Here is a 26608-nt window from a genome sequence, read left to right on the forward strand (position 1 = left end):
TACAAATATTGTCTGTCATGCACAAAAACTACAGCATCACATGACGTATAAGCGTGTACATGATAGGGATTAGGCACAGAATTCCAGAGCACACACCCTATATATATATATATATATATATATAGAATTATTAATAAGCATTATAGTTGTTTCACATAGATTTCAATTTGTAGTGTTTGAAAATTATGGATGAGCAAATACGTCTACTTGATGTGGATTTCAACTATGTTCTGCCTGTTACAGATAGAGAATGGTACATGGAGTTAGCCTAAAACCACTGTTTACTTTGATTGCTGGGGTGTGGTTCAAAAATTCAAACACTAAACTATGAGTATGCTATTGCGAAGTCATGATGTGTTATTGCAAATTGAAACCTTGTGCTGTAGGCAAAACAAAATGGACACAAAGGAGAACAAAGGTTAAGTTCAGGATGTGTGCAGCATGTACTGCAGTACACCAATGCAGAAGCAACATCTAGCAGCAAAAAAAAATCAAGCCTCTAGTCATAGCTACACTGGTTTAAAGGCATCAGACAGGTAGTTAGTCAGCAGAGATATTGACCAGAATACCTACTTTAATAGTATAGTAGTCAATATTTCTTCATGGGATGGTGCAAACATGGTAGTATTGTGTGACATACATCTTGTGACATGAACCTGTTATATATCTTGCTGCAGGCATTTTTTCAGCTCTATAATGACCAGCTTAGGCTATTAAATCAACTTGGTGATGTGAACTAGCTACAGCAGAGAATGTAGATCATTAAATAGGTGGGGGTTTGTGTATTGTTTACAAACCAATAGGTCAATTAATTATGTAATGATTTTAATGACTCCTCTCACTGTATAGAGCCATCCCTCATGGTTTTATGCTGGGAAAAACAAACAAGTCAAAGGTACATGATGATTGTAATGCAATCTTCATTGCTGGTGTAGCATTAATTATGTGGGGGATTGAGTTTTAGAAAATCATGATTTGTTTTCCCATGTAGCCACAAACCACATTAATTTCCTCAACTCTATTGATTGCCATCTAGTGCACATGGCTAGTTCAGCTGCTGTATATAGCAGTTAATTACATCATGGTAAGTTAAGCTACTATATGGTAAGTTAAGCTACTATATGGTAAGTTAAGCTACTATATGGTAAGTTAAGCTACTATGTGGTAAGTTAAGCTACTATATGGTAAGTTAAGCTACTATATGGTAAGTTAAGCTACTATATGGTAAGTTAAGCTACTATATGCATACACATTTAGTTATATGTATGGTGTTTTTTCTAGTGCACAAAGTTACATCATAATTATGCAATGAAAATGGCCACTTTCGTGTAATGAAACATAGATATATATTGATATTAAGTTTCAAATCAAACCACACATTTCCTGTGAATACAATGTATAGTCTGGTACAACCCTTTCCTAAACTTGTGATAGAGCCAAACCACACATATCTGCACTTCATACTTTTACTATCATCACTAATAATCTAGCTGATTGAATTTTATAACTGATTATTTCTCAAGATAAAATCCTTTTTAGCCATATTTTTGTAAATGTCTGCAGCAGTAAGTGGCACACAGAACCTTAATTAATCATCTCAAAGTATTTTTTAGTGAACGTTAATCAGCAACATCCATAGCGTGTTATGTGTACACTCTCATGTAGTAGGGCTGCACTAATACTTACAGTATTAATCCGCTGGTTGACTGTGGATGTTTTCAGTATATTGTGTATGTGAGCAAAAGATAGTTGATAAAATTTAATTACAAACTACGTGCTCCCTGTTTATCTCATCGACCAGCTCATCATGACAAATTAAATCATTAATTGTATATAGTATTTAAACAATTACAATACTATTAATACAGTCGTAGCTGTAACACAGTCAGTTAAAATCATGTGTGTTCTTAATCAGACTTGTACCATTTGAAGAATTGGGTAAGGTATTTCAACAAATCAGACACTTCTGGTTCAGTCACTATATAGAAGAAACACCATACATAACTAAATGTGTACATGCATATAACTTTACTTACCATCAACAAACACATCCTGTGTCACAGAGCTTACAACTTTCCCATCAGTAGACATCACCATACATGTATAAGGAGCTGACTCTGTCACAGAATGAACTGTCAGCTCATAAGTCTTAGTATTGTCATCATGTTGTGAGAACCACAAGGAGTGGTTGTCATCAATACCAACAAACACATCTCCCTTCATCCATAATAACTGATGGTAGAGTAGGTCATTACTCTTCACTGTACAACTAACAGTGACTGGCATGCCACTGTGTACTGTTGTATTGTGGGGCTCTGAGGTGATCTTGGTTCCTATAAATAATAGTATTTTTTAGTTAATATGGATAAAAAAATTAATATACATACCCTGGTCAGTGACTGGAGTAATGGTTTTAAATTCCACTGTTTTAGTAAAAAAACATTGGACAACACAGGTCCCATTAACATTTATCAGTTCAAATATTGTTCGGCCACCACTCCCACCGGGCACTCTTTTCTTAGAAACAATTTGGCAATTGTTTTTATAATCTTTGTGCACTTTAACATGAGGAGGAATTGCACTATTCTCAGCAACACATGTGCCTGTCAGCCCTTCATTATAGATAACACTTCCTGGGATATCCAAAACTAAGTGGGGTTGATGTCCTACATAAATCACAATTGTACACAGCAATGAACCCATCGGAATATATATGTTTGCTTACCTGCCAACACAATAGTAGCAAATGCCACAATAGCAAACCAGTACTGCATGGTAATTATTAGCTAACTAGAAATGCACTTTAATTCAACTCTTGATGATGATCTAAATAATAGTGAAAAAGAAGAGATGATTATATTTATAGTGTAGCTATTATGATTGATGATGTAACAGAAATCCCCAGGATATATTTACATCTGACATCACTGCTACCATAGAATGAGGTGAAAATTGTGGTCAACTGTACTCATGCATGATCACATGATTTATATACGTTGATCAGATGATACTGTAAAATATATTGGAGCAGTATCATTGTAAATGATTGGTGGCATGTCATACCAGGACCCAGGTGCAGAGTGTTAGCTTTGCAGAGCAGAGCAAGTGTATGCAAAACTGTTTTGCCTGTGCAGTAGTATATACCTACACCACCACTTGTGTACACAATAACAACAACATGCAACAACAGAAGCCATCAGATCCTCATGACCTCACTGCTATTGTATCATGTACTATAGCTAGTGTTGTTTAATAATAAAGAGAATGTTAACCATCTAGTGATTTTTAATATCGTGATATTATATCATTGAAAGCTAATTTTACAAGGTATCGATTATAGTTATAAAGTAGATAAAAATTTCATTCTTTTACAATGCCTGATTCAATGTTTTCATGTAACAAACCACTTTGCCCTTTAGCACTGTAACATAACACTAGTTTGATATTGTTAAATTAGAGTTCTATAGAGGGATTTTTCTGTTGTTTGTAATGTATGGTCAACTTTACATCAGTGGTTAAAGGTTACATCTTTAAAAATAGTATCAAATACAGTCCAGCCTTTGAAGAATTTTCCCTTTACACTCAACTTCATCACTGAAGTATGTGATATATGCATGAAGCTGACTCTTTGAAAATTGTAACCTGGCCTGTAACATTGTTCTTGGCTACCGATTTTATCATGTGTAGTTGACCATGTGACTGACTGACTGTGTTACCATGCAATATAGAGACTTGTTTTAGTTGTCATGTTATGGGTGAGGCATATTGTGTAGCGATTTACTCCCTGTCAAAAACTACACTAATTTTCTATGTGAAATGGTTACAGTCGAGATGTGGCATGTTGAATAGAAGGGGATACATTTTATTGCTAATAACACTAAACAAAATAAGTGGTCATCATTTGTAATCACTGTATTTTAATGATTAACTGTTGTGCACTGAGCCACTCTCCAGTAGATTGAATGTAAAGAGCAAAGCAATACAAGTACAGGGTGCAGTTTGTAATGGAGTATATTGATAACTTTGGTGGTGACATAATGTGGAGAACAAAGCTTTGGGAAATTATGTGTTTTCCCATGTAACCACAATTAAACCACTTATGGTTACAGTAAAATTTTCCCTTTTAATTGATCTGTTCCATAGGCACATAGGTTAGTATCTACTTGTCTCATTTTTATCACACCTCATTATTGATGAGATTTTATTTGTTGTCTCAAGATACTTTATGGAGAACACACTATCCAGATCCTATCAGCTATATGGATACACAACATTAATCTCTCATAGCACGTCTATTTTTAGAAGTCATTTGTGAATTCAGTGATCTTGTGATCTTGAAGTGTCACTCAGATGCCAGTGACAAACATACATAGTTCTCAGTTACTGTACTTGAACCCATGACATGTATTCCACCACAATAGCAGGCACTCAGGGAATGCAGTGGAGCCTGTTCTTGGTGGTCACCTTTACCACTACTGGCCTCTCAACTAAATTAAAATTGTATCCAATCACTCAGTGTTAAATTTTGTGTAGTGATCAACTAGTCAGGCAACCCTGTTTTATACTTGCTGCCAAGTATAGCTGACAATTTTTTTTCATTTCCATGTTCAGCCATATGACTAGCTTAGACTACTGTAATGGATAAAACAAAATTTATTTATTCATTTATTAAGGCTTTACAACACAGTGCTGAAGGTCTGTAGGACACCTGGTCCTACAGCCTGTTTAAAGTAGAGAAAGGAGAAAAATATCCATAACTGGACCTGGGCAGCCTCAAACCTGCAGCCATCCGATTAACGCTTGAACGCTTACAGGAGTCTGCCAGGCGGTCAGGATGTTTTCTCCTTATCAATTTCATAATTGTTTTGGTGCTTTATAGTGGAGTGTTCATAATGATCAGATGATTGTTGCTGTTGCTGTACACAAGAGGTAATAGCTACTTAAACTAATCACAACTTTCATTTTTAAACGTGATGTCACTTGTTAAACATCAAAGTAATTTCTATTACACTAATACCAGTTCTCCATTAGACCATCAAGAATTGATTTAAAGTGTTAATTAACATGCAGTACTGGAGTGCTATAATTATTGTGGCATCTGTGCTGGTAGGTAAGCAAAATCACTGTGATAACTTCATTGCTGTATACACAATGTTTATTGATATAGGGAACCAACCTCACTTAGTTTTGGATATCCCAGGAAGTGCTATCTAGCTATAGCTATACTGAAGGGCTGACAGGCACATGTGTTGCTGAAAATAGAACAAATCCTCCTCATGTTATTGTGGTCAAAGATCATAGAAACAATTACCAAATTGCTTCTATGAATAAAGAGCAAGATGAGAACAGTAGCTGTGTGATGTTTGTACTGGGAAATGTAACTGGGACTTGTGTCATCCGATGCCATATTTTTCAAGTACAGATAGAAAAAAACTGTTTTTCCAGTAATTGACAAAGGGTAACATTAATTATTTAAATTAACTAGAGTCCATTTGGTTCTACTTGGGGTACTTAGAGATAATGAGTCACTCTCTAGAATGCCTATGGATATAACTACATGAAAATATCAAGGAGAAAACATCCTGACCACCTGGTAGACTCCTGTAAGCGTTTGAGCATAAATCAGATGGCTGCAGGTTCGAGGCTACCTAGGTCCAGTCATGGATTTTTTCTCCTTTCTGCAACTTTTCAAACACACCTTAAGTAGCTAATGTCTTAGTGTCTAATGTCTTTGCGCAGGCTGTAGGGCCAGGTGTCCTACAGACCCTCAGCACCTGTGCTGTAAAGCTTTAATAAATAAAAAATAATAAATTTACAGGAAGAGCCCCACAATACAACAGTACACAGTGGCATGCCAGTTACTGTTAGTTGTACAGTGAAGAGTGATGACCTACCCTACCATCAGTTATTATGGATGAAGGGAGATGCGTTTGTTGGCATTGATGATATCCACCCCTTGTGGTTCTCACAACATGATAACAATATAAGACTTATGAACTGATAGTTCATTTTGTGACTGAGTCAGCTCCTTATACGTGTAGCTTATAAACATAGGGATCGTTGCACTTCTAAAGGAATTTAATGTGGTTTGTGGTTACGTGAGAAAAACAAAATTAATCCTGATTTTCTAAAACATTAAATTAATGCCACACCAGCTATGAAATTGCTAGTTGAAGCATTATAATCATCATACTCCTTTGATTGTTTGTTCCCATTGATTTGCCATTTATGTTTAGCATAAACCATGTTAGGTCTATTGGTTTGTGAACAATACAGAAACCACCACCTATCCAATGATATACATTCTTTACTATAGCTAGTTCACATCACCAATAATTAGTCCTTCAGCACTTGTGCTGTAAATCCTTAATCGATAAACTAATATCCATCTGGTTCCACATGTAATACTTTGAGATAATAAGTTACTCTCTAGAGTTCCTATGGATACATATAATGAAGTGATAGTAGTAACAGAATGGAAACCAACTGATTGTCGTTTAGTAGCTAGGGAAGTACTTTTAAAGTTTTAATTAATTTTTCAGACTGATAGAAGAAGTCATTCCTTTGCTAAGTCATTGTCTGCTTCATCATCACATTGTAAACCATTTTGTCCTTTAGCACTATGAACAAGATTATTACACTGGTTTGATGATGTTGATATGATAAGGAGAAATTCTGTGGGTTGTTTACAGACATGTGACATGAACTTGTTAATAACATTACATCAGAGGTTAAAGGTCACATATTTAAAGATAGTAACAAACAAAGTGCAGCCTTTCAAGAATTTTCCCTTTACATTCAACTTTAGCAGTGAAGTGTAAGAGAGTAATTTTGTACATAGTATATAGTGTGCAGCTGGCACAGATATAGACTCTCCCTAAAGTTTGTTCTGAAGATATACATTTACAATTTTACAAACACAACTAGCACTTGTCTTCAGCTCATCAACACTGCATCCATTTTGTGTTCTTCATAACATTATAAAATTTGCATAGCAGAGGCTAGCCTGACATTTATACCAAAAGGAGTTATCTTCTGTTTCTCATATCTTTGCTTGGAAAGTATGATTCTTCATAATTCAATGTCTTCTGTAAATCCCTTGCAGATCAGACATTGTATCTTATTGAAGGAAATCCTCCTTTATGACAGGAGAAAGAATGTTCAATAGTAAACTTGACACCGCACGAGCAGTGCTGGGGAATACTGGCAGGATCCCATGTAACCATATCTAAGTGCAATGGTATCATGAAAACAAGTTTTATGCAAGGCAAAACCATATTCCTGCCAAGGAACTGCAAGCTAACTCAATGCTCTCTACTCTAAGGTCAACTCAACAAATCTCTTCAAACAGGAGGGTGACTAATCAAATACATGTGGAAACAGCCCAAGAAGACTTAAAGCACTTTATTTTCTATTTAATTGCTATTATAATTATATCGTTAACATAATAGAAGTTTGAGGCAGAATCAGTGATGCAGGGGCTAAGCAATGGTACCAGAAGCAGAGAACTCACTGATGACTAAAGGGTGGGATTAGAAATTGCCAATCTTCTATTATAGCAGGGAGAGTAATCAGATCTCTCAAGGTAACCACGAGGTGAGCGTCCAGTCACAGATGGTATAAATTGGTGGCAAACACAGCACTCCAGTGACTGAAAAGGAAAGCAGTAAAGCACATGAGGCTATGTAATTGAGAATAAAGCCAGTCATTTTCCCAAGAGGAAACTTTACCACATATGTAATCAGCAGCATAGGATTGAGACCCAATAGCATCACCTTGATAAAACAGCAGTAATATTAACTCAGGTGTATCAACACCTATTGAGCATGTCCTAAGAGATGCTCCTTCACAACAAACCAATTTTACAGCCTCAACTGAGAAAACGTGTCTCGCATCATTAACATACCAAGCCTGAATCACAATATTTCAGAGGTACAGTTGTGAAAGTACAGAAAGGTACAGTCAGAATCTCCTTGTGTGATACTCTCACTGAAATAGAGACAATCACCACCCACAGCAGAGGACCAATATGTGTTAATGAAGATAATGGAGAAAGTCAGACACAGAGCTATACAGCACGGTTAAGGAAATTAAATGCATAACTACTATCCACAAGCAGCTTACCTTCATCCCTAAACCTAGCAATTCACAAGCAATTTTTTTACAGAATTCCAATTGCACAAATTATTAATTTTTACCTCTCTAAATAATATGGTAGTGCACATGGTCAAGCTACTTCATCAATATGATTTTAAAAATTGTTAGCCGCATAGTTGATTATTTGGGTGGGATGGGCACCCAACAAATAGTTTCCCTAATCAATGCACATGAAGTGACTATATAGTTAATGTTCTGTCACATTTGCTGTATGGGTGCTACATGCATGACTTTTCTTAAATCTTAAGTTTCGAATTTCCAGTTATTTGCAAAGAACAGACTGATTTGAGAGAATTGCATAAGTTAAGTGTGAAAGTTTTTCTTGAAAATAAGCCTAAAGCAACAATTATAGACATCTTTCCAATTTATTTTTACAGGGATGACAGCATCGGCCAAGGCTGTTCTTCAACTGTGTCCTGAACTATTATAAGTTACATCAAGATACGTTTGGTTCAGATCAGGTGCAGAGCTTTCTTGAACTGTTAATATTCTTACATATAACAGTTATGTATATAGGAAATAATAAAATATTTGATAATTGTAAGAATTCAGATGAAATATATAATGCTGAAAATGATATGATGCACATAATATTACACTGTATTACACATGTCGAATGTACAAGTATAGTTAATGTCTTTAATCATACATGCCACTTGAAGAACTGAGATAGGTATTGGAGCGTTTCTGATACTTCTGAATCATCTGTTGTGAATAAAAATGGTTAATGTAACAAATACAACATTACCTACCTAATTCTTCAACAAACACATACTGTATCACAGAGCTGACAACTTTCCCATTAGTAGACACCAACATACAAGTGTAAGGAGCTGACTCAGTCACAGAATGAACTGTCAGCTCATAAGTCTTAGTGTCACTGTCATGTTGTGAGAACCACAAGGAATAGTTATCATTAATACCAACAAACACATCTCCCTTCATCCATAATAACTGATGGTAGAGTAGGTCATTACTCTTCACTGTACAACTAACAGTGACTGGCATGCCACTGTGTACTGTTGTGTTGTGGGGCTCTGAGGTGATCTTGGTTTCTGAAATCAATAGCATCATATTATTGTTTATTACTCATCACTTGCATACAAACATACCATTGATAATTGGAGTGACAGTTTTAACTATCTTGGATCTTCCACTGAAACATCTAACTGTACAACTGCCAGTGATATGTTTTAATACAAAGTGCGTACGAAATTTAGGAGCTCTTTCTTTACTAGTAATGTCAAGTTTGCAGTTACTGCGATCCTCCATAACCACACTAACATGTGGAGGAATAATACTACCCTGAACAGTGCATGAGCCTGTTAGCACTTGATCATAGAAAACAACTTCTGACATCTCCAAGTGTAACTGAGGTCCTACATTATAAATGTTACAATACTGCACATCATTGCATTGTCTCACCTTTGGCCATAGAACATGTAACAGCAAGTGCTACAAAAAATGTTATAGTGACCAAAATCTTCATCTTGATAAACAAGTATATAGTAAATATTAACTTTTTAACTTGCTAACTTGTACCGTTAGCTTTGATCGTAACATTTATATAATACTATTATAACTATGTAACTCAATATGACATAAAAATGACATCATAGGATATTACTGCATAACCAGACATGGATTCAACTCATTAGTATCCTTACTATATAACTACAATGAGATGTTAAAAATAATGACCTCACTGTATAGCAATGTAATTTCAAACAGAAGGGATTTTTTTCTATTGTTTACACTACATGACACATATGTGTCAGTATCAGTTCATTGATACATTATGTACCTAACCTTAATGTTGACAATACCTGCATGGCATCATGTGGTTATGGTGTAATTAAGTTAGGGACAGACCAAAGGCAATATCATATTGGAGACTTCTTTAAGATGGCACAACTACTGTAAGGGTGATTTCATAACATACAATGTAACATTTGTTGTTTTGTTGTTGTCTGACAATAATCATATGTACTAAAACACAGTAGAGATACAACAGTGAGTGCACACACATCTTGACATTTTGAGGCTGTATATAGGTACATATTGCATTATTAATACAACTACTTCATACAGGACATTTTACACAAAACATATATTGTATGCAGAACCACAACCACCTTTTGGTTTCCTTTGTGACCACAAAATTATTTTAAATTTTTCTGTAAATACATGTAGTATACTAGCAGTAAATTATAATCGTCTGAAAAATGTTCTCTATTTTTTAAAAAATATGGCTATAGCTATACCTATAAATCATGTAAGATCATGTGGCTCACACCAGCTGAGGCCACAAATGCTGTGAATGTCTTTGTTGGTAATCAAGAAAGACCGCAGCAGAGAGAGGAATCCCACTCAAGGTAATGAATAAACACCCAAGAAATCATCTCAGCATACTTCACAAAGTAAGTCACAAATACTGCAGTGGCATGTGCCCTATTTAGGTATGGAGACTACATTACTAACACTTTACAGTGACCAGCACTGAAGGTCTGACAGCAACATGTGCTGCATGAGACTAGAACGACATGAAGACAGCCACAGATAACTCCATAGCAACAATCAGACACCATGAAGATTATAGGTGATTATCATAATCATTATTCAATGTTGCTCCTTTAATGTGCTATGTTAATTACACCCCACCTTAATAGTGCAATTAGCTACCTTAATTTGCTGCAGCTATTTTTGTACAAAAAATCAAGATAAAAATTATTTTACATGACTGCTCTATTAACTATAGAGTAATTATGTATATGCATATCTCGGTCTTTTGCAGCCAAGCCACGGTAATATATATATTTTATTATACTATAGCCATGTTCTTGATTTCCATTGTGTCTTAGTTGAAGGCTAGCTTTTAGTAGGTATTCCAGCCCAATTTTGGACTCATATAGGTTACTATTAATTCAATTGTGCCGTTTTCCCTTTACAATGTGTGGGGAGCGTTGGGATAAACGTGTACCTTTTTAGCACACTGTGCATGCCAAAGTAGCCAATTCCAACCCATCAAGCTATATATTTCAGAGATCAGCATTCAATACTCCATTCTACTGAATGGACTGTCTTGAAATTGTAGTTGCTTCTAGTTGCAAGTTTGTACATGCAATGAGAGTAACTTCAGGGTCTATTGGATCTCAGTGATCTTTGCTTTGTGGTGAGCAAATAATATTGTGTTTCACTTGATCAATACAATGGTGTACACCCATAAGCAAGTGGATACGTCAAAAGTTAGCAACTTAAAAAGTATCCAGTATAAATTTGAGATAATTATTAAGATTCTGCATGTCAATTAACTGCAGCATGGCTAATACCACGTCAAAAGCTTTACCTAGTATGTGAAAATGTACATTAAACTATTGATATACTCATTAAATGAAAGTAGTTGATGCATGAGCTTATAAACATAGGGACCATTACACTTCTAAAGGAATTTAATGTGTTATGTGGGAAAAACAAATCATGATTTCTAAAACATTAAATTAATGCCACACCAGCTATGAAATTGCTAGTTGAAGCATTATAATCATCATACACCTTTGATTGTTTGTTCCAATTGATTTGCCATTTATGTTTAGCATAAACCATATTAGGTCTTTTGGTTTCTGAACAATACAGAAACCACCACCTATTCAATGATATACATTCTTTACTATAGCTAGTTCACATCGCCAATTTAGACCTTCAGCACTTGTGCTGTAAATCCTTAATAAATAAACTACTATCCATCTGGTTCCACATGCGGTACTTTGAGATAATAAGTTACTCTCTAGAGTTCCTATGGATACATATAATGAAGTGATAGTAGTAACAGAATGGAAACCAACTGACTGTCACTTAGTAGGGAAGTACTTTTTAAAGTTTTTAATTAATTTTTCAGGCTGATAGAAGAAGTCATTCCTTTGCTAAGTCATTGTCTGCTTCATTATCGCATTGTAAACCATTTTGTCCTTTAGCACTATGAACAAGATTATTACACTGGTTTGATGATGTTGATATTAGTATGTTTAGTAGGAATACTGAGAGTTGTTTACAGACATGTGACATGAACTTGTTAATAACATTACATCAGTGGTTAAAGGTCACATATTTAAAGATAGTAACAAACAAAGTGCAGCCTTTTAAGAATTTTCCCTTTACATTCAACTTTAGCAGTGAAGTGTAAGGGAGTAATTATGTGTATATTATAGTATGTAGCTGGCACAGATATAGACTCCCTCTAAAGTTTTTCTGAAGATATATACATTTGCCATTTTACAGACACAACTAGCACTTGTCTTCAGCTCATCAACACTGCATCCATTTTGTGTTCTTCATAACATTATAAAAATTGCATAGCAGAGGCTAGCCTGACATTTATACCAAAAGGAGCCATCTTCTGTTTCTCGTATCCTTGCTTGAAAAGTATGCTTCTTCATAATTCAATGTCTTCTGTAAATCCCTTGCAGATCAACAGTCATTGTATCTTATTGAAGGAAATCCTCCTCTCAACAAATCTCTTCAAACAGGAGGGTGATTAATCAAATACATGTAGAAACAGCCCAAGAAGACTTAAAGCACTTTATTTTCTATTTAATTGCTATTATAATTATTTCGTTAACATAATAGAAGTTTGAGGCAGAATCAGTGATTGCAGGGGCTAAGCAATGGTATCAGAAGCAGAGAACTCACTGATGACTAAAGGGTGGGATTAGAAATTACCAATCTTCTCCTATTATAGCAGGGAGAGCAATCAGATCTCTCAAGGTAACCACGAGGTGAGCGTCCAGTCACAGATGGTATAACTTGGTGGCAAACAAAACACTCTAGTGACTGAAAAGGAAAGCAGTAAAGCACATGAGGCTATGTTATTGAGAATAAAGCCAGTCATTTTCCCAAGAGGAAACTTTACCACATATGTAATCAGCAACATAGGATTGAGACCCAATAGTATCACCTAGATAAACAGCAGTAATATTAACTCAGGTATATCAACACCTATTGAGCATGTCCTAATTGAACTGCTCCTTCACAACGAACCAATTTTACAGCCTCAACTGAGAAACTCCGTCCCACATCATTAACATACCAAGCTTGAATCACAATATTTCAGAGGTACGGTTGTGAAAGCACAGAAGGGTACGGTCATAGAATCTCCTTATGTGATACTTTCACTGAAATAGAGAACATCACTACCCACAGCAGAGGACCGATATGTGTTAATGAAGAAAATAGAGAAAGTCAGACACAGAGCTATACAACACAATTAAGGGAATTAAATGCAAAACTACTATCTACAAGCAGCTTACCTTCATCCCTAAAGCTAGCAATTCACAAGCAGAATTTTACAGAATGCCAATTGCACAAATTATTAATTTTACCCCTCTAAATAATATGGTAGTGCACATGGTCAAGCTACTTCATCAATATGATTTTAAAAATTGTTAGCTGCATAGTTGATTATTTGGGTGGGATGGGCACCCACCAAATAGTTTCACTAATCAATGCACATGAAGTGACTATATAGTTAATGTTCTGTTTGTTGTATGGGTGCTACATGCATGACTTTTCTCAAATCTTAAGTTTCTAATTTCCAGTTATTTAAACTGACTTGTGAGAACTGCTTAAGTTAAGTGTAAAAATTTTTCTTGAAAATAAGCCTGAAGCAACAATTATAGACATTTTTCCTATTTATTTTTACAGGGATGACAGCATCGGCCAAGGCTGTTCTTCAACTGTGCCCTGAATTATTATAAGTTACATCAAGATACATTTGGTTCAGATCAGGTGCAGAGCTTTCTTGAACTGTTAATATTCTTACATATAACAGTTATGTATATAGGAAATAATAAAATATTTGATAATTGTAAGAATTCAGATGAAATATATAACGCTGAAAATGATATGATACACATAATATTACACTGTATTTACACATGACTGTACAAGTATAGTTAATGTCTTTAATCATACATGCCACTTGAAGAACTGAGATAGGTATTGGAGCGTTTCTATCACTTTTGAATCATCTGTTGTGAATAAAAATGGTTAATGTAACAAATATAACATTACCTACCTAATTCTTCAACAAACACATACTGTATCACAGAGCTGACAACTTTCCCATCAGTAGACACCAACATACAAGTGTAAGGAGTTGACTCAGTCACAGAATGAACTGTCAGCTCATAAGTCTTAGTGTCACTGTCATGTTGTGAGAACCACAAGGAGTGGTTATCATCAATACCAACAAACACATCTCCCTTCATCCATAATAACTGATGGTAGAGTAGGTCATTACTCTTCACTGTACAACTAACAGTGACTGGCATGCCACTATGTACTGTTGTATTGTGGGGCTCTGAGGTGATCTTGGTTTCTGCAATTAATAGCATCATATTATTGTTTATAACTCATCACTTGTATCCAAACATACCATTAACAACTGGAGTGACAGTTTTAACTATCTTGGATCTTCCACTGAAACATCTAACTGTACAACTGCCAGTGATATGTTTTAATACAAAGTGCGTGCGAAATTTAGGAGCTCTTTCTTTACTAGTAATGTCAAGTTTGCAGTTACTGCGATCCTCCATAACCACACTAACATGTGGAGGAATAATACTACCTTGAACAGTGCATGAGCCTTTTAACACTTCATCATACAAAACAACTTCTGACATCTCCAAGTGTAACTGAGGTCCTACATTATAAATGTTACATTACTGCACATCATTACATTGTCTCACCTTTGGCCATAGAACATGTAACAGCAAGTGCTACAAAAAATGTTATAGTGACCAAAATCTTCATCTTGATAAACAAGTATATAGTAAATATTAACCTTTTCAATTTGCTAACTTGTATTGTTAGCTTTGATCGTAACATTTATATAATACTATTATAACTATGTAACTCAATATGACATAAAAATGACATCATAGGATATTACTGCATAACCAGACACGGATTCAACTCATTAGTATCCTTACTATAGCTACAATACAATGAGATGTTAATAATAATGACTTGACGTATAGTAGTGTAACCTCAAACAGAAGGGAATTTTTTTTCTATTGTTTACAACTACATGACACATATGTGTCAGTATCAGTTCATTGATACATTATGTACCTAACCTTAATGTTGATGTAATCAAGTTAGGGACAGACCAAAGGAAATATCATATTGGAGACTTCTTTTAAGAAGGCACAACAACTGTAAGGGTGATTTCATAACATACAATGTAACATTTGTTGTTTGTTGTTGTCTGACAATAATTATATATGTACTAAAACACAGCTAGAAATACAATGGTGAGCACAAGAATACCATACACCCATCTTGACATTTTGAGACTGTATATATTGGTATTGCATTATTAATACAACTACTTCATGCAGAACATTTTACACAAAACATATATTGTAGACAAAACCACAACAACCTTTCGGTTTCCTTTGTGACCACAAAATTATTTTAAATTTCTGTAAATACATGTGGTGTACTAGCAGTAAATCATAATCCCCTGAAAAATGTTCTCTATTTTTTCTATAGCTATACGTATAAATCATGTAAGATCATGTGGTTCACACCAGCTGAGGCCACAAATGCTGTGAATGCCTTTTTTGGTAAGGAAGAAAGACCATGGCAGAGAGAGGAATCCCACCCAAGATAATGAATAAACACCCAAGAAATCATCTCAGCATACTTCACAAAGTAAGTCACAAAGACTGCAGTGGCATGCGCCCTATTTAGTCATGGAGACCACATGAGACTAGAAAGACATGAAGACAGCCACAGATAAATCCATAGCAACAATCGGACACCATGAAGATTATAGGTGATTATCATAATCATTATTCAATTCTGCTCCTTTAATGTGCTATGTTACCTTAAAAATGCAATTAGCTACCTTAATTTGCTGCAGCTATTTTTGTACAAAAAATCAAGATAAAATATTATTTTACATGACTGCTCTATTAACTATAGAGTAATTATATATGCATATCTCGGTCTTTTGCAACCAAGCCATGGTAATAAAAGATATTTATATTATATTATAGCCATGTTCTTGATTTTCATTGTGTCTTAGTTTAAGGCTAGCTATTAGTAGACATTCCAACCCGATTTTTCATTTTTGGACTCATAAAATGTTACTACTAATTCAATTGTGCCAGTTTTTCCTTTATAATGTGTGGGGAGCCTTGGAGAAAAATGTGTACCTTTTTAGCACACTATGCGTGCCAAAGTAGCCAATTCCAACCCATCAAGCTATATAATATTATTTCAGAGTTCAGCAATCAATACTCTATCCTACTGAATGGACTGTCTTGAAATTGTGGTTGCTTCTAGCTGCAAGTTTGTACATGCAATGAGAGTAACTTCAGGGTCTATTGAATCTCAGAGATCTTTGTATGCTTTGTGGTGAGCAAGTAATATTGTGTTTCACCTGATGCACACTTGTCAATATAATGGTGTATACCTATAAGCAAGCGGCTACCTCAAAAGTTAGCAACTTAAAAAGGTAAACAACTAAAGTGGAGGTGTCACAATGATACAACAGTAGTCAAGGTAGAATTGTCGTTTCAATTGTGGTATTATAATGCAGATTTTGAAATGGTTTATACATTTGGGTTGGTGACATAGTCCATCAGAAAATTGTTGTGTAGCTGAAAATCGCAAACCTGAGCAAGTAACTATATGTACTTTGAAGTAAATACCAGTGAATACCTTCCATCTGAAAGTATTTGTTTAGGTTTCATGGTATAGCTATTCTGAAGCCTTACAATTACACAAAATCATACAAAACTTATGCACATGATAAAACTAAGATTTCCAAGATGATCAACATATGAACAAACCTATACCAAGTTTCATCATCTTTATAGAGCTCGGATGACATGTGTTAAATGTGCATTGTTATTTTCTGCCAGGGTTCCATTGGAACATACTATCTATCACTTCAAGAAATGATAAATGCTCAATTTATTTTATCATTATGAGTGCTGAAGGTTTGTAGGACCCTACAGCCTGTTAATATCACTGAAGTCAAGCCAGGTAATTATCTTTGAATAGATACTAAGTTTACTGAATAAGTCATAAAATAATAGTAAGCTATGGCTGTAAGGGCTGCGATACATGCAGCCCACCAAGTGTGATTCTGGGTCTTGCATCTCCCCCAAACATGGTTACTAATTTTTAGGAGAAAAATGCTACTATATGTTAGTAGGGATCATCTATATATCATTATTAGATGTCTGTGGGGGATCATAACTTCTGTCATTACTAGACATTGGTTGGGGATCATCAGGAAGAAATGTGAAGGGCCAAGTTAATCAATTGAGGTTGTGTTCACTTTGATTGCTGGGTGCGTGGCTAAAAAATTGGACAATTTTCAAGCACTAAACCATGACTATGCTTTTGCAAAGCCATAATATGTTTTTTCTCATTTGAATGCTCTGTAAGCAAAACAAAATGGGACACAAGGGAGGACAAGCTAGATATTGCTTCAGTCCAACTGATGTATCTTGGTGTATTGCAGTACATACAATGCACACATCATGGACTTATCTTTGTCCTCCTTTGTGTCCCATTTCGTTTTGCATACAACGCATTCAATTCAATAATACATCATTTCTTTGCAATAGCATACTCATGGTAGCAGTGAAAAAATCAAGCCCATAGTTAGTTACACTGGTCTGAAGGTATCATCAGGAAGTTAGTGGTCAGTAGAAAATCCCACTAAATATATATATTTTTAAATAGAACTTAATGGAAGCATTTCAGACTGTACTGATCATGAAAGCACTTTTGAGCTTGATCAACCACCTACTATATAGAGCCATCCCTTATGGTTTTATGCTGGGGAAAACAAACAAGTCAAAGGTACATGATGATTGTAATTCAACCTTCATTGCTGGTGTAGCATTAATTATGTGGAGGATTGAGTTTTAGAAAATCATGATTTGTTTTCCCATGTAACCACAAACCACATTAATTACCTACTCTATTGATTACCATCTAGTGTACATGGCTAGCTCAGCTGCTGTAGCAATTTAACTACAATGCAACTACATTATAAGTTACATCATATACACAAATATATCGAAAATTGCCACGATTAAACCCATTATTAAGTATTAATGCAGTCCTGGAAGTATAAACATTCAGTAAAATATACTTTGAGATGATTATAGCTCTGTGTGCCATTTACTGTTGGCTGCTGACATTTACAATACTTACATTCCTGAGAAAATGGCTATAAAATTAAACCAACTAGATGATTAGTGATGATAGTAAAGGTGCAAATAGCCGTGATTTGGCTCTATCACAAGTTTGGGAAAGGGTCATACCAGAATATACATTGTATGGCTTTGTGTAATAACCCTTTTTGTGTAATAAATCATAGGTATCTAGACAGTTTAATAATACATCCTATCAGATACATGCTCTGTACATCATACTAAAGCTGAAGTATTGCAATATCCAATAGTACATTCATTTTGATGAATAAAGCTACAAGAGTTTTTGAAATCTGGCTTAATTTATCCCTTAAGAAAATCTCTAAATCTTTATTCAAAGTTTGGTAATTTAATTTATTTATGAAAAATCAAACCACACATTTCCTATGACAAAGCCATGTGATGTATAGTCTGGTACAACCCTTTACCAAAGCCAAACAACACATGTCTGCTCTTTGCACCTTTACATCACTATAATCATCTAGCTAGTTGGTTGAATGTTATTTCTCACAATAAAATCCTTTTAGCTACTTTTCTAAGTATTGTAAATGTCTGCAGTAGTAAGTGGCACACAGAGCCTTAATCATTTCAAAGTGTACTGAATGCTGATCAGCAGTATCATTTTGTACATACACCCTCGTATTGTAGGGCTACACTAACGCTTATGGTATTAATAATGAGTTTGTATTAGTGTATTAATTATTAGTAGAAATTCCTTTGATGTTTAACAAGTGATGTCACAATTAAAAATGAAAGTTGTGGTTAACTAAATTATAAGTAGTTATTACCTCTTGTGTACAACAACAACAACAACAACAACAATCATCTGATCATCATGAACACTCCATGGCCACTATAATGTACCAAAATGCAACACAATGAAGTGATAGTAGTAATAGAATGGAAACCAACTGATTGTCATTTAGTAGGGAAAATGTTTAAGTACTTTTAAAGTTTTAATTAATTTTCAGGCTGATAGAAGAAGTCATTCCTTTGTTAAGTCATTGTCTGCTTCATCATCGCATTGTACACCATTTTGTCCTTTAGCACTATATGAACAAGATTATTGCACTGGTTTGATGATATTAGTATGTTTAGTAGGAATACTGAGGGAATTTTTCTGCTGTTTACAGACATGTGACATGTACTTGTTAATGACTGCATAGTCAACATTACATCAGTGGTTAAAGGTCACATATTTAAAGATAGTAACAAAGTGCAGCCTTTTAAGAATTTTCCCTTTACATCCAACTTTAGCAGTGAAATAAGGGAGTAATTATGTGCATATTATAGTATATGTAGCTGGCACAGATATTTAGACTCCCTCTGAAGTTTTTTTTGAAGATATATACATTTGCCATTTTACAGACACAACTACCACTTCAGCTTATCAACACTGCATCTATTTTTGTGTTCTTCATAAAAATTGTATAGCAGAGACTAGCCTGACATTTATACCAAAAGGACCTATGTTCTGTTTCTCGTATCCTTGCTTGAAAAGTATGATTCTTCATAATTCAATGTCTTCTGTAAATCCCTTGCAGATCAGCAGTCATTGTGTCTTATTGAAGGAAATCCTCCTTTATGACAGGAGAAAAATGTTCAATAGTAAACTTGACATCACACGAGCAGTGCTGAGGAATCATGGCAGGATCCCATACACCCATGGAAGTGCAATGGTATCATGAAAACAAATTTTATGCAAGGCAAAACCATGTTCCTGCCAAGGAAGAATTGTAAGCTGACTCAATGCTCTCTACTCTAAGGTCAACTCAACAGACCTCTTCAAACAGGAGGGTGACTGATCAAGTACATGTAGAAACAACCTAAGAAGACTTAAAGCACTTAATTTATTTTCAATTTAATTGATATCCGAGCATTTCTATAATAATATTGTTAACATAAGTAGAAGCTTGAGTGATTGCAGGGGCTAAGCAATGGTATCAGAAGCAGAGAACTCACTGATGACTAAAGGGTGGGATTAGAAATTACCAATCTCCTCCTATTATAGCAGGGAGAGCAATCAGATCTCTCAAGGTCACCAGGAGGTGAATGTCCAGTCACAGATGGTGGTAAACACAACACTCTAGTGACTGAAAAGGAAAGCAGAAAAGTACATGAGGCTATGTTATTGAGAATAAAACCAGTCATTTTCCCAAGAGGAAACTTGGCACAGATGTAATCAGCAACATAGGATTGAGACCCAATAGCATCACCTAGAGAAAACAGCAGTAATATTCACTCAGGTATATCAACACCTATTGAAGAGGTCCTAAGAACTGCTCCTTCACAACAAGCCAAAATAACCATTTTTACAGCCACCTGTCTTGCATCATTAACATACCAAGCTTGAATCACAATCTTTGAGAGGTACAGTTGCCAAAGTACAGAAGGGTACAGTCATAGAATCTTCTTGTGTGATACTCTCATTGGAATAGAGAACATCATCGATATGAGAACACTGAACACAGAGAACACCGATATGTGATAATAGAGAAAGTCAGACACAGAGCTATACAGCACAATTAAGGTTACGGGATACTGTAAACCCACATGTACACTATCAATCATTTTTCATGATTAGGGGTTTGATTTTTCTTAATGCATTGTTATCAAATATTTATACATTCTTAACTTCTCATTAATCGACATGGAATTCAAATGTTGTTATGGAAACATGAGTTGTCCCCATGCCAATTAGTGAAAACTATGAACCAAAAATCAGACCAATGAAGAACCATGAGAACTTACTAACAATTCTAAGGTTTGAAGAACATCACTTGTGAGGGACTGACAAGAGGATTTGTGAATAATGTGTATAGCTGCTGAAATATGACTACAACATGGCCTAAAGCAAGACACTGTGATCACAAAATTAATTTTTAAATTGATATCACAAGCACTATAAACATTATTTCTAACAAATGGCTCCGTCAGGACCTAGACAAGAAGCCAAACTAGTAGTCTGTTGATACAAAATGTTAACAACTAGTTTGACAGTCCTGATTTTTGGTTCAGGAAAATATCGCCATTAGTCAGCAAAACTACGCATGCGCTTACAGGTGCGCCAGTTGCTAAGTGTGCTGTATCTATGTTATCTTGTACTGTTACGTGTGTTTTCTTGTACCTTGTACCTGTCCAGTCAGCACGCTATGATTCTAAGCCTGTTACCAGATACACAACACAACAACACCAAGCCCGCCTTAATTACGTAATAATAGCGATTCCGGGAGAATTTTAAAATTAATGGAAATAGTTTTTATTTAGCATAGCCTTGTGCAGTACTCCCTAAGGATCTCATAAATACTTAGTTTTTAAAAATCCATCATAGGATGGTGGAGTTATAAGCAATTTTGTCCTGGAAAATAGGCAAAATTTTCTCCGTATCTTTCCATTGAAAATAGTCCCAAAAATGGCACAATTGAATAAATGCTTATAACTGAGCTTTGCAATAACATTTTGAACTTTTGTTTTCTGTTATCAATACCTTAATACATGGACCACAGTGTAACCTTACTTGTAAGACCCTCTGAATAAAGGTCACCTCCATAGAAAGCCACTAAATAGTTGCATGCATTTAGGATCTGGCGGATGGCAAAGCAGCATACACATGGTGAAGTGCAACCACTCTGTAGCAGTCACCTCCACTCAAAAATACAATGTGCATGCAAAGCAAGGAGTTGTACTGTTGATTTATAGTTACTTATATGATTATTTTTTCTCTTAATGTACAGCTCCTTGACAGCTACCAAAATGGTGCATCAAAGAGATGAGCTATTTGTGGTGCAAATTTGCTAACTTTTAGCATAGTAATATTGAAAACTACATGTACAAAAATGTTCACCTTGGTGTAACTAACATGTGCTAGGTCGTTTCTTGCAAAGAGAACATTACATTGTGGTGGCTATATTGCAAAATAATCTTAAAATTGGCATAAAAATACACACAAACATACTTGTAGTAGAAAACTAACTGCACCATCGTATTCCTTGCCCCCAGAAACCCTAGAAATGATCCAATTGTTTGATCAATCACTCGTACGGCAGCGAATTGATTGTGCCAACTCTCCAATGGAAGATTCACGGAGAAAATTTTATGCAAAATTTACGGAATTCCGGAATCGCTAGTAATAAAATTTTTGTTTGACAGTCGCTCAGTATCCCGTAAACTTAAGGGAATTGAATGCATAACTACTATCTACAAGCAACATACTTTAGTGCACAGGGTCAAGCTACTACTTATCAGATCACTTTATCAATATGATTTTCCATTATTAGGCTATATAGTTGATTATTTGGGTGGGATGGGCACCCACCAAATAGTTGCCCTAATCAATGCGGCACATGAAGAGACTATATAGTTAATGTTTGTTTGCTGCATGAGTGTTATATGCATGACTTTTCACAAACTTCAGTTTCTAGTTTTTCCAGTTATTTGCAAAGAACAGACTGATTTGAGAGAACTGCTTAAGTGTAAAAGTTTTTCTTGAAAATAAGCCTGAAACAACAATTATAGACACTATTAGTTACGTTTGGTTCAGATCAGGTACAGAGCTTTCAATATTCTTACATATAACAGTTACATATATAATTAGGCAATAATAAAAATATTTGATAATTGTATATTACAAAGAGTTCAGATGAAATATATAATCCTGAAAATGATATGATACACATAATATTACACTGTATTTACACATGAATGAGTTAATGTCTTTAATCATACATGCCACTTGAAGAACTGAGACAGGTATTGGAGCATTTCTGATACTTTTGAATCATCTGTTGTGAATAAAAATGGTCAATGTAATGAATACAACATTATACCTACCTAATTCTTCAACAAACACATACTGTGTCACAGAGCTGACAACTTTTCCTGTAGTAGACATCAGTGTACATGTATAAGGAGCTGACTCTGTCACAGAATGAACTGTCAGCTCATAAGTCTTAGTATTGTCATCATGTTGTGAGAACCACAAGGAGTGGTTATCATCAATACCAACAAACACATCTCCCTTCATCCATAATAACTGATGGTAGAGTAGGTCATTACTCTTCACTGTACAACTAACAGTGACTGGCATGCCACTGGGTACTGTTGTATTGTGGGGCTCTGAGGTGATCTTGGTTTCTGCAATTAATAGCATAATATTATTGTTCATTACTCATCACTTGTATACCAACATACCATTAACAATTGGAGTGACAGTTTTAACTATCTTGGATCTTCCACTGAAACATCTAACTGTACAACTGCCAGTGATATGTTTTAATACAAAGTGCGTGCGAAATTTAGGAGCTCTTTCTTTACTAGTAATGTCAAGTTTGCAGTTAGTGCTATCCTCCATAACAACACTAACATGTGGAGGAATAATACTACCCTGAACAGTGCATGAGCCTGTTAGCACTTCATCATAGAAAACAACTTCTGACATCTCCAAGTTTAACTGAGGTCCTACATTATAAATGTTACAATACTGCACATCATTACATTGTCTCACCTTTGGCCAAGGAACATGTAACAGTAAGCGCTACAAAAAATGTTATGGTGACCAAAATCTTCATCTTGAAAACAAGTAGTAAATATTAACCTTTTCAACTTGCTAACTTGTATTGTTAGCTTTGGTCCTAACGTTTATATAGTATTATTATTATGTAATTCCTTATGACATCATAGGATATTACTGCATAACCAGACATGGAAATCAAATAATTCAACTCATCAGTATCCTTACAATGCAATGGGATATTAATAATAATGACTTGACCAATGTAACTTCAAACAGAATTTAAGGGAATTTTTTTCTATTGTTTACAACTACATGACGCATATGTGTCAGTATCAGTTTATTGATACATTATGTACCTAACCTTAATGTTGATACAAGAATAACTGCATGACATCATGTGGTTATGGTGTAATCAAGTTATGGGATAGACCAAAGGAAATATCATATTATATCTAGGGAGATTTCTTGTAAAGAAGGCACAAAAACTGTAAGGGTAATTTCTATATACGTATGTAACATTTGTTATTGCCAGACAATAATTGTATATGTACTAAAATACAGTAGAGATACATTAGTACAAGAAAACCATACACCACCTTGACATTTTGAGGCTGAATATAATAAAGGTATGTGTATCATTGATACAACTACTCTATACACAAAACATTGTTGTGGTTACAAGACAGAACCACAATAATGTTTTGGTTTCCTTTGTGACCATAAAATTATTTTTACAATTTATGCAGTGTACTAGCAGTAAATCATAATCGCCTGAAACTACCAAACAGTTTGTATTTTTTTAAAACTTGGTTATAGCTAGATCTTACGTGCAGCTCACACCAGCTGAGGTCACAAATGTTGTGAATATCTTTGTTGGTGAGCAAGGAGAGAGGAGAGAGAGAACAACAAAACCCATGCAGGTCATGGTCAAATTTTTTCACACAGAGAAGTGATTCATGGAATGTTTAAGTTGTCAATACTGATACTCAGATTCATTCAAGACCTGCTGGACAGTCACTTAACTAAATTTCAATATAATAAGAACAATAATTGTATGCATGTGATCAGATTTTCACTCACAGAGCCTTCTATATACCCTGTATCCACTAATAACAATAAATAATAAGCATGTGAGTCCTCAGTCAATGCGCAACCACAAACAGGACCACATATGAAACCATTGTAGGCATGGCAAGGACAAAAGATAGGAAAAAAGCAGACAACACAAAATAGTATATACAAAAATTATAAGCTACAATATTAAGTCAATAGTCCTGGAGTCAAGTGAATAAAGTTCAATAACCAAACACCTAAGAAATCATCCAGCTATACAGCATAACTATATCTTTGCAAAGCAAGGTGCAAAAACTACAGTATCATGGTGAACTGTACACCATGTGCTCATGGGTGGTAAAGATTAAAGAGTAGGAGGGGGCAACTTTGGCAATGAAAAGTTTGAAGCATATATCAATAACAGACATGGATTCCATCCTGGAGGCATGCCCTAAGGAAATTTTAGAAGTTTTGAGATAGCTAGTACTTTACGCCACTGCATGTTCACTATAATGTTACAGGTAAAATAAGTAACTATTTTAAGAGATACAAGTATAAGAAAAAATTAGGGCACCTGCAGCTATACTATATAGTGCACAATTAATTATTTTGTCATATATGTATAATATAATGCATCCTGTCAATAGTATAGCCATGACCAAAGTAGGGATTAAATGTTCACTAGTATAGCTGTAGGTGTAGATGACCTTCCTCGTTTCATTACTTTTAATTTCTACTGTAGATACTTCCCTTCCCAAATGTAAAATTTCTACTTTTCTTGCACTTGTTTGCTTACTATTTTTGTAATTACACAATTCATTACTGGTAAATCATCACATGTCGCATCAAAGAAAAAGAATGGCACTAGGTAGACTATATATAAGAAGGCCGAGGCTATTGACACTAGTGGACTAAACAATGTAAGCAGAGAGTAAATTGAAAAAAGTTTAGGTTAGGCACCATTTTTTCCATTATTGTGGAGCACATGTGCTAGCCCACCAGTAATGAATTGTTATTGCAAAAAAGAGTAAACAGGTAGGTAATATTGTACATATAAGGAAAAATTAGAAATTTTACAATTGAATAGGGATGATAGAAATAAAAAGCAATAAAACAAGGGAGTCCTCTAGCCCTACTTCAGTCATGGCTAAATTACTGTATATAACTGAAGGAGGGATTAAATGTCCACTAGTAAAACTGTGTTTCATTATGATCCCTACTCAAATGTAACATTTCCTTATAGCTACTTGCCACAAAAAAAAAAGAAACACACAAAGTAACGTCTTGACTGTTTTGCAGTAGTTGTACCATGGACCCTAGTGATTTGCCTGATATGCACACCCAAGCATGAGAGCTGCAGGCCTGAGGGCTGGGTGTACATATCAAGTAAATTACGAGGGCACGTGATACAATTAACTGATATGTACCATGCCAATTGCAGGCTAATAGCCCTCAGGCAATTAATCACCCAAGCCTAACCGACCACTGAATTTATTACATAGGCCAACTTGTAATCACAAACTGTGGTATATCACTTATACACCACAGCTTGCCGTGGTATATCAGTTATTTAAATACATTATTAGCCTATATATAAGTATATGTTATACTACAGATATCATGGTATTCGAAATATATACCAAAAGAT

The 26608-nt window shown here is 35.1% G+C and overlaps 4 protein-coding genes and 1 long non-coding RNA gene across 5 annotated transcripts; 1 reads left to right on the forward strand and 4 right to left on the reverse strand.

Moving 5' to 3' along the window:
- The first annotated feature begins 1536 nt into the window (after nt 1–1536).
- LOC136244861 (uncharacterized) lies at nt 1537–5469 on the forward strand. Its single transcript, XR_010695596.1, has 3 exons — nt 1537–4929; nt 5032–5110; nt 5168–5469. It is a non-coding gene; the product is annotated as an uncharacterized lncRNA (long non-coding RNA).
- LOC136244860 (uncharacterized) lies at nt 1776–2869 on the reverse strand. Its single transcript, XM_066036401.1, has 4 exons — nt 2726–2869; nt 2388–2666; nt 2037–2333; nt 1776–1978 (listed from the first exon to the last, which is right to left on the reverse strand). The coding sequence occupies exons 1-4, from the start codon at nt 2772–2774 to the stop codon at nt 1908–1910; spliced, it is 696 nt and encodes a 231-aa protein (XP_065892473.1). The 5' UTR covers nt 2775–2869; the 3' UTR covers nt 1776–1907.
- A 3261-nt stretch (nt 5470–8730) lies between the features above and the next one.
- LOC136244927 (uncharacterized) lies at nt 8731–9679 on the reverse strand. Its single transcript, XM_066036455.1, has 4 exons — nt 9583–9679; nt 9270–9536; nt 8910–9212; nt 8731–8862 (listed from the first exon to the last, which is right to left on the reverse strand). The coding sequence occupies exons 1-4, from the start codon at nt 9644–9646 to the stop codon at nt 8801–8803; spliced, it is 696 nt and encodes a 231-aa protein (XP_065892527.1). The 5' UTR covers nt 9647–9679; the 3' UTR covers nt 8731–8800.
- A 4324-nt stretch (nt 9680–14003) lies between these two features.
- On the reverse strand, nt 14004–21561 carry LOC136244432 (uncharacterized). Its single transcript, XM_066036014.1, has 5 exons — nt 21523–21561; nt 14901–15369; nt 14588–14854; nt 14228–14530; nt 14004–14180 (listed from the first exon to the last, which is right to left on the reverse strand). The coding sequence occupies exons 2-5, from the start codon at nt 15037–15039 to the stop codon at nt 14119–14121; spliced, it is 771 nt and encodes a 256-aa protein (XP_065892086.1). The 5' UTR covers nt 15040–15369; nt 21523–21561; the 3' UTR covers nt 14004–14118.
- A 1356-nt stretch (nt 21562–22917) lies between these two features.
- Nucleotides 22918–26557, reverse strand: LOC136244433 (uncharacterized). Its single transcript, XM_066036015.1, has 4 exons — nt 23899–26557; nt 23586–23852; nt 23226–23528; nt 22918–23176 (listed from the first exon to the last, which is right to left on the reverse strand). Exons 1-4 carry the CDS (start codon nt 23960–23962, stop codon nt 23115–23117), a joined length of 696 nt encoding a protein of 231 aa, XP_065892087.1. The 5' UTR covers nt 23963–26557; the 3' UTR covers nt 22918–23114.
- Nucleotides 26558–26608: the final 51 nt, after the last annotated feature.

The sequence above is a fragment of the Dysidea avara genome, chromosome 14, assembly GCF_963678975.1.
Source record: "Dysidea avara chromosome 14, odDysAvar1.4, whole genome shotgun sequence".
NCBI classification, from domain to species: domain Eukaryota; kingdom Metazoa; phylum Porifera; class Demospongiae; order Dictyoceratida; family Dysideidae; genus Dysidea; species Dysidea avara.